At 35.6% G+C, this 13160-nt stretch overlaps 1 protein-coding gene across 2 annotated transcripts in view; it reads right to left on the bottom strand.

Moving 5' to 3' along the window:
- Window positions 1-334: 334 nt before the first annotated feature.
- Window positions 335-13160, bottom strand: part of RBM46 (RNA binding motif protein 46) — a 28453-nt gene continuing 15627 nt past the window's right edge. For both annotated transcript variants that reach the window (XM_054633557.2, XM_077177232.1), the window contains exons 2-6: window positions 12003-12164; window positions 7919-8386; window positions 5912-6694; window positions 3268-3327; window positions 335-1916 (exon numbers count right to left, since the gene is read on the bottom strand). In XM_054633557.2, the coding sequence (XP_054489532.2) occupies window positions 1891-1916; window positions 3268-3327; window positions 5912-6694; window positions 7919-8386; window positions 12003-12164 (1499 nt within the window). In that variant the 3' untranslated portion in view covers window positions 335-1890. The remainder of the gene's footprint in view (window positions 1917-3267; window positions 3328-5911; window positions 6695-7918; window positions 8387-12002; window positions 12165-13160) is intronic.

Below are 13160 nucleotides of genomic sequence, written 5' to 3'. Positions count from 1 at the left end.
CTTTTAAATTACCAACCCTGTATCTTACCAGCCTTATACTGTATAATTCTATCTCAAACTGATTTTTTTCTTGGCCTTAGGAAGCACTTGGTTTTAAACATAGATTAAACAAGTTCCCTGTTGCCTTTCCTCATGAGTTTTTTAGGAAATCCTAACCTTTTAACAACGCTCACATGCGATAAAAGCTAATCAACTAACTTGCCTTCCAATAATTACTTTTCTTTTTTAAGTCCTCACTCAGCCCCTTAATCACCCTTCATTTTGTTCAGGAAAGCACTGGAGCTCTGGCCAAAGGTTGTTATTACAGAAAGCAAAGTGAATCCTGCAAAGTAAGTTTGTGAAAGTACCATGTCTAAAATAATTTATTTTTCTTTTACACACACCAAGTATGAACAGCATAAATTTAATATAAATGTTAATTCGCATACAGAAGTCAAACACATTATTTCAACATTAGAAATTGCAACATGTAAAAGAATTATTAGGTAGCTAATATCAAATGCAAATAAAATGAAACTGCTGTAACTGCATCTAAATTAACAGCAAAAAGGACAATTTAATATGGTGATGAAATACACTGAACCAAAATACATAGTGGACCACAACAGTTGATTGCTTTTAAGAAAAATTATTCAACTTGAAATCTTTCCATTGCATTGTTTTCTGTCTACATAATATTCCTTTCTGACAAACAATTTCCAGATACAACAGCTTACAAACAATACTTGCAGAGGTGAGGCCCTTAGACATTTTAACCACCCGGTCCATTCCTTGTCAATGAACTGAAACTAGGTATAAAATTCCAAAAATAAGAATGGTCTACAGTATTAGTTTCAGATTTTTAAGAAGGTTAAAAAAAGGTTGTTTTATTTTGTCATTCAATAAATAAAGCACTTGACTGAGAAATGCCAAATAGTCACAATAAAAATAAAGATGGCTCACTCAAAATGAATTACATATATCTGATTTTAAAAATCAACAACTATTTTCAGTTTAATGCTAAACAATGTTTTTTAAGAAGAACACGGCCTGATTAGAAAGTGAGCAAGCTGCTGTTCCACATGGCTACCACAGGCAAGCACAGGTGCTGGTTTCAAGGGACAGCCTGGATTAAAGTAAGGCCTTTATGAATATGAAAGCACACGTTTGTCCCAACAGGGAGGTGCTAACAACAGGAAACACAACCTAGTGAGCTGTACATAAAAGCACATGTAATCGGTATCTGTCAAGATTTTTTTTGCCTGTTTTTGTCTCCAAGAATTAACTAAGGTATTGAACCTTAGTGCTACGACTACAGCAATGTAGCCTGATGGTACATTCATTTAAAGTCCTTCAAAATACCAGTTTTCCATCGATGTACTGCTAGATCAGAAGCAAAAATTTTATTAGTCATGTTCTTCCTATCAAATTTTGCATCAAGTTAATGGAAGCAAACTTGCAGATGGTGTGGAAGTCTCATATTATGCAGGTTTATGATTGCTAGAATGGTGTTCATTGTTTTGTTGGTGGGATTTTTTTAACATCTGTTTAAGTTTTATTACATACAATAGAAGCTGAAAAAATTCTGTGTGAAAATACAAGAATAGGAAGTGTGGCAAATTGTTTCAACACTAAATATAAATTACTGCTGTATAGGCTATTACAGGTAATAAAAATCTTTTAAACAAATTATATTTCAAAACCCAAATTTAATCAAACTAACCAAAACAATTTAACATTCAATTTCACTAATCTTTAAATTGAAATGCTTAATACACATGCTTTGAAGAATTATTCATCAATAAACATGGAATGTGAATTTCCAGTAATTACGTATCAGTGGGGTGTTCTTTTTCTTTTCATTACAAGATCCAAAGCAATAAATTCCAAATTCCTCTTCTTCAGGGATATTCAAACCAAGTAGGGTGTACAGTTGGCTGTGGAAAGAGAGGGGAGGGGGAGGAAAGCGACTTTGATTTCAGCAAACATACTGCATTATCAGTTTCAAGATGGACTTAATAGTTAAGATAATGGTATAACAAAAGCATTCAGAGTCTTATACCAATGCTGTGCTTTTCCCTTTCCTCTGCAGCACTAACACTAATTCAAAATAATTAAGAAACTGTATAGTCAAATGCTCAAAGGGTTTTTTTTCCTGAGAGTTTTATAGTTTTAAGAGACCCCATTCTTCAGTACTGAATGCATTTTCTCACCATATATACACACACGCACACTTTTAACTGAACTAAAATAATAACCCTTTGTTTCACCTTCACTGAGAGCAAAATATTAATGCAGACAACCCTCAAGTGCATATTAGCTCATTGTTCTGAGCTATCTTAGCTACATACATTATACATACTATAGCAGCATTCATTCATATTGCATATTTACCACCTTAGAGTCTACGCTCAACTAAGCACCAAGTTCTGCCTCATGTACTCTGCATAGACAAAACCCAAATTCATTGTGATCAGCAGTGGAGTAGAAGAAAACATGTCAATTATATCCTGCTTTGAAGTGACTGACTCTACAGAAGGCAGATAAGCTATTCCACAGATAAAGTCAGTCCAACATTGTTGTGTCTGTCTAACTTACTCTTTTCCAAGTTCTCTTACACAGACCAAGATTTCCAAAATCTGTGTTCCCTGTCCATTAGCAGCAGCCGAAAAATAACTGAACCTTTGGGAAATGTTTTGTGTGCCTGGGATTAGAAACTTCCAGCAGTAAAGTTAACACACAGCATGGATTTAATGCCATTTTCAAACTGCCTCATAAGCTTTCAAAAACCATTCTCACAGCACTCCAAAAAAAAAAAAAAAAGAGAGAGGTCTCAGAAGTGACAGATATACATACTTAAATTCATCCACAATAGCATATTCAAAAAAAAGTTAGAGGAGACAATAGTCTCTTTTACATGAAACTGTGTACCACTTTCATACATAAACTTATGTACCACTTTTGTACATAAATTTAAACCCAAGCTGGAAAGGCAAATAATTAAGAAATGACTGAAAAAATAACTCAAGAGTCATTTTAGGAATAAAAGCCATAACCTTCTTTGTGCTGCACAACCAACACGAACATCAGACTGCGTGATCCATCAGCAGTATAGGAGAGGTATGGTCTCCTTTGGAAAAAGCAACAGAGAATCTCTACAAGCCACTTCAGAGCTGTGTCTGTGAGGAAAGTACAACTTCTCTAACAAACAGTGCAAACAGTGCAGCTAAGACAATGTCTCTCAGAGGGTAAAAAGCCACAATGAACAATCCTGAGAGGCTTACTCACCTTTACTATCCCACCATGCTGCATTCAGGGACAGCAATGTTATATATGCTTGCTCAGGGGCTGTAAGAAAAACCATTATGTGTAAGTCATCTGATAAATATTTCAGACTTCTAAATTCATACTGTTAAAAAACTTCTTATACTACATTCTGAGCCTTTCTAAAGATCACAAAAAACCTCCAAACCATGAATTACCACTTATCATCTGTACTTGCTAAACAAAGCCAGCAACTTCTGTATTCTTTTCAAACATCCTACCATTTATGGCTGTTGATTGTTCCCTGTCAGCATAGTTTTCTGCTGTCAGGGAACAATCATGTTTTCTAAAAACCATCTTTTTCAAAATATTCAGGTGACACCAAGTGGTTAGTTGTTGTAGTGCTGTCTGCTCAGGTCTGCCGTGTACCAGTACTATATAATACTTGGTAAAAATCAAGTATTCTGTAATGCGTGAAAGGAAATACAGAAATACATACCACAAAAAGAAAAAATTTAAAAAAGCCAGAATGCCTTGAGATTATTAATCAAAGCAGCCCTTTCTCATTTACTTACCTTAGAACATCTATATTCTTTAAAAAGAAAAGTAACAGCGAAACCCAACCTCCTGTACACATCATCAAAAATTAAGTGGCCAAAAAATTAGGTTCCTGTAAGAGAAGTGACTTACCAAAAAGAATTAGCCCCTATATCATCTTTGTACACTCATGTTTATAGTGAGTTGCTTCCAAGAAACACACTCAGACTTTTCTCAAATCACTGCTAGTTATCAAAAAAAACCACCCCAGACAAAACCCGCAAACCCCAAAGAAAAACTACAACCCATACATCCATCAGCAACATCAGCATCATTCAACACTTCCATGAGAAGGAAGGACTCTGTCACATCTAGCAAATCATCTTTACCTGTAGATATTTCTTTCAACACAGAATATATATTGAACTGGAACAGAGACAACTTCTTTAGATTAAATTGGGAAAGGAAATTGTACTTTTAGACTCCCTAAGGCTATGTTTCAGCATCACAACAATGCCAAATCAAAAAGGGGGTTTTTAATCAACATGAAAGATGTGTATCTTTCAAAAGTCAGTCTTGTACATGTTTGCTTCAAATCAGGGCTCTGCATACTCTTTGCAGGCCCAAATCCTCACAAACCAGAATGCACAGAGGCCATCAAAAGAAAAAAATAAGTGTTATTCAAAGATAACAAGACAGCATTACTAGCACTAGGCCATTAGGCAGACAGCTGTAAAAAGCAAACCTGGTATTTGGGAACTCTGCTAAATACCAATTCACATTAACTGTGATTGTATGGCACATTAATTTAAATCCACTTTAAAACATTTTCCCTACAGTTATAATTTGTAATTGTAACTCAGAGATAAAAATCTCAACACATACTTTCTTATTTTTTTTTTAAATAGTCTGCATCGGGATTTGCCCACAGCTGTGAATAATCACTCTTAATCTAACTTTAATTGTTCCCTTGATTCTTTCCCAGAGAAGTACAGGAGAGAAAATAACTTTAGGTAATGAAAGAAGCAAACTGGGCAGGTACATATGCTCAAACCTGCAACTGTTCTTATTCTTCTTTTAAGAAGAGCCTCACAACACTATTTTGAGTTTAGTACCCTTTTTATCTTTGTGTTTAGGATTACATGGGTTATAATGGTGTGGCCCTAATTTTCCTAGCTAGAAAAATATGGAAACAGACACTCAACTAGTCAAATGCTGTGTGTACAAAACCAGACACGGATATTTAGACATCTATTATTCAAAATCACTTCGGCCATATGAAAGCGTCACCTTCTAGAGGTGTCCCAATAATGTAAACCCAGCACACCACTGCTGAAGTGGACACAATGTATAAGGCTTTGTGCTTCAGAGGTTCTTCTTCCTCTAAGACCTTTTGGCCACACCAAATCCAAACCCAAGGAGAAGAAAGAACGTAAGCAAGAAGCTTGTTTACATTTTAGTCATGCATTGCAAAAAAAAGGCATCACAGCCAAGCCTGAAATAAGTCTGCTATGAACTCATCCAGAGGAGAAACCTCACCACAGCCTACATACATCTCAAGAGACTTGAAGAACAAGTGCTAAGTAGCAGTATTAGGAAGAGAAGAATGGTAACACTATTTTAACAGAGTACTGCAATCACTTTTCCAATTCACCAAAATTAGAACAGGTGAGGGAAAAAACCCAACCAAAGAAAAAAATCCCACCCCCCTGCCCAATTTTATAATAGAAAAACTTTCCTCTTCTAGTAGTTGCATTCCGATTTTTAAAAAATGCAACATATATAAATGAAGATGCTAGAAAACAGACTTTCAAAAAAATTTTCAGCATTGTAATCATCTCACAGATGACCTTAAACCTAAGTTACTTACATGCCATCTAATTCTTCCTTATACATTCCAGTAGATGAATGTAAGCAAAAATTACCCTGGCATTGGACTGTTTAGATACTTAGAGTGCTTTCTTGGTGCTCTCATCTAATGGTCCAGACTTAAATGACACAAGAACCAAGCCTTCTGCAGACTACTTTTTACAAAACATACATGTGTGCCAAGATATGTATACCAAGAACCATTTAAAAGTAACTTTTCTAGCTCCAGTTCTTCATACATAATCAAAATGTTTATGCTTACCTAGATGTAAAAGTGTGAACTGTGCTGCCAATTCCTTTGCATCTTCTACTGTTGTACAGAGTTTTTCTGGCATGAAATAACTCTGAGAATCATCTGCAATACTAGAAATAAGCACCTTGTACACCAAAAGTATTTTCCCATCCTGACTTGTGGTTGAATACAAGCAGTATTCTGGTGGTGCCCAGCTATTTTTATGGCAAAAATAATCCAGATGCATTACTGCAGAACTGAAGTGACTCAGCTTTAAAGAATACATGCTAATTGGAGTAAGCTTTATTCCTGGAAAAATGGGATATGTACTTCTTTCAACTTCAGGAGGGCTTGGACTGTGCTGACCATTCAGACGAACTGAAAGACCCGCTGGTTTCCCCAAGGATTTTTGAGTACCATCATCTTTGTTAGGAAACCCTAAGAGGTTTTCAGAACTGGGACTTATCTGACCATTAAAATGCTGCTTCCAAGGACTTTCTTTGTTAACTGGCTTCGCCAGTGTTACCTCAATGCTAGCTCCATCAATGCACTTTCCATTCATTATAGACATAGCAGCAACTGCATCCTCACGGTGGAAAAAATGAACAAAAGCATAGTCCCTCAACTTCTTCACACGTTCAACTACTCCTGGCTTGAACTTGTTGAATTCAGCTTTGATTTTGTCCTCTGTAGTAGATATCATTAGATTTCTCACATACAATACTTTGACTCTCTGCATAGTTTCTTCATCAACTACTTTCTCAGGATCTGCCCAGTCTACTTGAATAGTATGACCCCAGGGCTGGAACGTTCCTACAGCAAAGAAGTATTATATAAATAAGAAACATGCAAAGGAAAGCAGAATCATTCTTATCACCTATCTCTACAAAAAGAAAACATGATGCATACCACTAGAAACTGGGTTTTGTTGCCTATATCTACTAAATTTATCTGAAATTGTTAAGGTAAATAAGACTCTGCAAAAATGACAAGTGCTCTGTTACCTTTGGGTTCATTAAGCACCATAAGCTGTCAAAACAAAGACTTTGTGACATGCACATAGAGACACACAAAAGAAGACCAAAAGTAATGGATTTAAAAAGCTACTAAACACAGCCTCTTCAATAATACTACCACTTTAGAAAGCATGGGCAAGACCTGGAAATAGTTATCTAAATGTACAGCTTCAGCACAACCCTTACTCTATGTTGCAGCAGATGCCAGAACCCAAACTAAAAGAAAAAACCAAAACCAAATCTGCTTTGTTACTCATGCCAACCCACCATTTCGTGTATCATAGTGGTTTATTTCTCCATTCAGTGATCTGGAGGTATTTCACCCACCACTTTGCATATAGATATATTTATATATTTAATAAATATAAAAATTTATAAATTTAAAAAATATTTATATATTTTTAAACATATATATACACCAATTACATTTTGAATATATTACATATTATTACAATTATTATATTGATACTTATTTTATATTTTGTATATTGTATATACTTTTGCATATTTATTCTTTTTCTTTCAAAATTATTTTCTAGTAGAATATTAAAGACCTACCTTTTTTTAAAATATGAAACATTCATGTATTTCATAGTGATGAAAATAACATTACTCATGACAACCCACAGAAAATACGAGGCATATTCAAGGCATTATCCTTCCTAAGCTCACTTTTAAGAGAATTTTAGTGCAGAGCCTTGTGCACATAAATGAAAACTGAATGCGTGCCCATGCAAATACATATTGGCATAAACACCTAAATTACATAAAACTGATTTCTATTTTTTAATTGTCAGAACCACCTAAATTACAGCTTCTTAAAAAAAATAAGTTAAAAAAACCCCACAACTACAAAACATAAAAAATAAAATCATCCTTAGCCAAAAGGCAATACTGCAGTTTTGTAACTCTCAAAACACCTTAAAGCATGGAAAACAGAAATGATCCACCATCTCATCCCCCAAGAATATGGAAATAGATACTCTCCATAAAAACTCAGTTTAATTACAAACAGATTTACCTGGGATTAGTCGTCTTCTAGCCATTGCAGCTGCTCTGTGAGATTCATATTCTACAAAGGCAAAGCCACGATTTTTAGTTTTGTCAGTGGCATTTGGATAAACAATGACATCCACCACTCCTTCTGTAACTTTTTTCATTTCATTCAGTATTTCTTCTTTCTTCTTATCTTTAGGAATCGCTCCAATAAACAGTCTGCAGTTGTCCAAGCTCACGCAGACACCAATAAACTTCCCTGGACGAATTTCATAATTATTAAGAATCTTGATGGCCAGCTGGGCTTCCTCTTTAGTGGTGTACATGACAAAAGCATAGCCTCGGTTCTCACCACTGAATTCCATCATCAGTCTGAGCTCATAGATCTTCCCGGCTCTCTCAAAAACAGGAACCAGTTCATCTTCATACATATCACGAGGAATCTTACCCACAAAAACTTCACAGCCACGAGGTGGTGGAGGACCTTCCCAACCTTAAAATAAATTGTCCAACAGCAATCTTAGTACAAATGCACATTTCCCCCATATCCACTTTGAATGTGGAAGTTATTTATTTTTGGTCTCAGCTGAAAACTAGCACATTCTATTATGTCTTATTTCTTTTATGTTTAAATTTTTAAAAATGCGAAAAACCTAAAGTTTGCATTTCTTTAAGTTCCATCTTCTAGGCTTTTTTCCAATGTAATCTGTATGACAACACACTGAATGTGTTTATCAAAAACACTGACAGGTTTACCAAGAGTCTCTATTTCAATAATTTTATGCCCCTTACAATTTTATTTCAGTTATTAATAAAACTGATATACCTAAGAAAGATACCTAGGTAAGAACTTCAGTTGTATTTTCTACTACAATGCTTTAAAGTTACAAAATGTTTCTCTGCACTTCTTGCCCCCATATTTTTATAAATTTCACTAAGGTCCCCATCGCACCACTTTTTTTTCTTCCTTGACATCATTCAAAAACTCCGAACACTTTTCTCGCACCTTCATTCATCCAATAAAATGAGACTCCCTAAGAAAAGCAGGATACAGAGCCAAACTTTTTGCAACAGCCAAAAATATGGAACACTTTTACTCTAAAAAACACAGTTTTCACAGGCAGTAGTGGATGATAGGAAAAAAAGAAGCAAAAAAAATTTCCACAGAACAAGTCAGTCTTTGGTTGACACCCAAAAGCTGCAGAACATCTATGCTTCTCTCCTTAAGCCAAGGACATTTAAATATTCTTTCATGTCTCTGCCATACATACCGAAAGATATGTTCAAGAGATAATGTAAAGGTGTATTTATGCATTTAATATTATGGAGTTACGGTCTTCAAATACAGCACTCCATTTTCCCAAAATAATAATAAAAAAATTTTAAAAGTTTGTTTGGCTTTGTTTCTTTTTTTAAATTAGACAAACAACTCTGGTAGAAGGTTAAAAGGCAGACGCTCAAATCATGATTAAAAGCTTTTTCTAAAAGTTTGACGAGGAAGGTTTTCTACAGGAGAAAAAGCAAGTACAAAGATGGTAGAAAAAACTATACTAGTATGAAATGACAAAGCATAATGAGGCAAGGTGAAAAAATAATTACTCTTGACAAGTTAAGACAAGAAGATAATTAAATAATGTACTTTGGTTTGAAGTTCAGAATAAATTATATTTAGATTATTTTGTAGGTAACACTTTTTCCTTAATGTATTGTCAGAGAGCCTGTAATTTACTTTTGAAAAAAATGAACAGAATTGAAAGATTTTTGCCTTCTCACAAAATCATTTTTATCCATAAACTGTACAGAAAGAACTACATGGCACACAGGGAAGCTACCAAGGCATCAGAATTGACATGCATTTTGGAGTCACATTGCCATGACTTATCTAGGAAAAAGCTTGGCTCTGTTCCACACAGCATTCCAGATTTTTATCATTTTCACCTTTATAAATATCTCTGACCACCTGAGCTGAGGTCTGACTGGACATGGCAGCTAACACCATTTGCAGGCTAGTACTGCCATCACTCACATCATGCCAGTCCCTTCCCACATAAAAACAAAAAACCAACTGTACACCATTTTAGGAGCTCCAAAGACAATGGCAACTGCACACCTCAGTAGAGCAAAAAAATGTGCAGGAGTAATGAAATTAAATAACAACCTTTATTTATTTATTAACTAGATAAATTTCTACCATCCTTCTCAGCCCAGTAACTGATTGAACAGTGATTCTCAATAAGCAAAAGCCACTTACCACACAAAAACCCCCCTTTAATTTTAAAGCTGCATACTAACCCAGCAGTACAGCACATTACTGCCAACTGGAATTAGCCTCTGACTCCTGACTTAAAAAAAACTGGTCTGTGCCACATTTGCCATGAGGGACATGTACTTAGCAGAGCACATGTGGAAAGTTAGTCAAAAGCATTCCACAAGTAGCTGACAGAGCTTCCTTGACCAGGTACCTGATTCATCGCTGGACAACAGAAAATGGGACTCCTATTTTTGCAGCAGCTCCATCAACATTAGACATAATCCTCCTACTGTTAGTGTCCATGTCATCTTAAACTTCCATGTAATTCTAATGACTCACATGCCTAGTGACATCACTGGGACCACTGCTTAGATGGCAGCAGACATAAAACTATGAAAATTCACTTTCAGCTTTTTTTTTTAAAACACTGTAGAGATACATTTTTCATAAGTGGCATACACTAAACAAGAACTGTATCAGGTAAAAACCTGTAAATTTTTAAGGCAATTTTCAGCCACATCTGCTGAGAACAGAGCTGACAGCGAGACTATCCTTTGACAGCAACACAAGCTTATAGAAATCACATCTTAAACAAGGAAAATTCATAGTGAAACCCTTCATTTATAAAGATACTGCCATTTCCTACAAGCCATCTCAAACATTTAAGCCTCACCTGGCCTACAGCCATTTATAGTAACTCAGAGTAATTCCCAACTTAAAAAAAATGCATTTTCAATGTCCTATGAAAATACATAACGATTTGAAGAAAAGATATATGCCTATATATGCCTAAAGTCAATGAACAGATTGATGGAAGAGGTACCTTGTCAAACCCATCTAGTTTCAGAACCTATTAATAAAATTAACTTTGCTAAACTAATACACTTAACACCATCTAATGCTCTAATTAAAAGACATTATTAAGTAAAAGATGTATAATAATTTAAGAACAGGCTGAAGTTAGTGATGTCCGGCAGTTCTTTTTCCAGTGCCATTTTCAAAAGAGTTTCACAGGGCTTCCTTTTGCTATTTTATATGGGCTTAGTAAAAGTACAGACAAAATGTAAAACAGAAAAACCCAGAGAAATAATTTTGAATTAATTTCAAATTTTAATGCAGCTCTAACTTAAACTCCATACAGCAATGAGTGAATTAAGTCCATGCTTATGAGCATAACTTATAAAGACATGGGATCACAGGCCACAAGTGAGAATGAACTGAAAGAACAGCACAAAAATTTTCCTTCTTTCTGCTTGTCTAAGTGCATAATCTGATTCAGAAAGAAGAGTTACTGTATTCCATGCCATACAACCAGGCTTACTAGCAAAATTCTTGTACACTGCTGATGTCAGGAACACTGGAAAAATTATTCAAAATAAAAGAAATATTTTATCGTCCCCTCTGAAACAAAATGAGTTAATCTTCACTGGTGCTCTCTCAGAGAACAAAAGCTCAAAAAAAAAATTCTTTGGCCAATGCAAGTGGTGAGGCGTAAGAAAAGACAGTAAGTGGGTTAGGCCTCCGTCACCAACGTATTTTTCCCTTCTATGTCCCTAAATGTTTTGAAGCATGTTCTCAGCCATATGGAACACACTTGGCTTTGTGAACTCCACATCTGCTGTGCTACCTGCCAATTTCAGGTAGTTTTAAAGGTGTGATTTTAAAGTCTACCAAAAGCAAATGTTCCACACAGTCTAGCTCAAGAGATCTTAAATTACTGGAAATTGTAAAACACATCAGGACTCTCCCCATATGTGTCATGTTTCTTAGACTGCTTCCTTAAGCTTCTACTACTGGTCACTGTCAAGATACACAACATGAGGCTACACCAATTTTCAGTCTCAAAACAAGTGCTTACCTGGTGGAGGACCACCAAATTTTCTTTGCCCATTTTGCTGAACCATGCTGTATCCAGTCTTCTCCATCAGGGCAAGTAAAGCTGCCCCATTTTGAGCACCGCTTCGGATCTTGCCACATCCATTTGCTGCAGCTTTATTCTCCTCGTGCATATCTGCAACAGCTTCAAGAGAATACCACAAATATTCCAATTCAGCAAACTCTAAGTTGTTATGTGCATACAGAAGCTACCAAAATATAGAAAACCACTCAGGCTATACTTGCCTATTTACTGCAACTTTGTTTAGCATGAAGCTTCAATCCTACACCCAGCCACTATCAGTGCTTTCAGACCATTGTTCTGTAGCTGAGATAATCTGGAACTTTACCCAGCTACAGAAATATGTAACGTAATAGATTATTACATGATCTATACTCAAACTCTCTTAAGTGCTATCACAGCTAGCACAACATGAGTAGCACAACTATTTTTAAGAATGCTGCTCTTCAAGTAGAAGAATGAATTCTTTAATTAACCATGTCATCACAGTTGGGTAAAGGACCAAAGAGCTACTCGAGGTGTCAAGTTCCAATTTCTTATTACTACATTTTATAAGAACACCAACTATTGCAAATTTGTATTTTAGTATTAAAACACTGGAGGAGCACCGCAAGTCCATGCCCAGTCACTATAAAGAAGTCAAAAAACTCATGAACATAAATAATTTTGTTAATACCAACATAAAATAAAATTAGGCAGAACAGTCTGGCAAAACTAAAAATTTGTAATAATCCCGCCTCTGGGATCCCTGCTTTCATGGCTTTATCCATTTTCACAATTTCAAAAACTAAACCTTATCACTATGGTTGCTGCTGCCCTATCTCCTGTTTCTCTGGCATGCCTAGATCTCAACCAACAGCTTTAGGTTTCTGTCACCCAGGTGATGAAAAACATCACGCCACTTGGCAATTACCGATTTTACCAGTCAAGCCAATAAAAAGATCTCAAGTTCAGATGTTTCTTTCATTGCCTCTTTTAACTTCCGTAATTTATTTACTCTTTTCCCAAAATTATCTGCCCTAAGGTCTGCTTAGGCAAGCAATCTTTTTCATCACTTCAATCCTTTGTCCAAATGCCATTTCCAAGTGCTATGCCACTTCTCGAGAAATGATGCCCAAA

This window comes from Agelaius phoeniceus, chromosome 4 (genome assembly GCF_051311805.1).
Source record: "Agelaius phoeniceus isolate bAgePho1 chromosome 4, bAgePho1.hap1, whole genome shotgun sequence".
Taxonomy (NCBI): domain Eukaryota; kingdom Metazoa; phylum Chordata; class Aves; order Passeriformes; family Icteridae; genus Agelaius; species Agelaius phoeniceus.
Note: the sequence above shows the minus strand (reverse complement) of the source record. Positions and strands in the feature narration are given on the sequence as shown.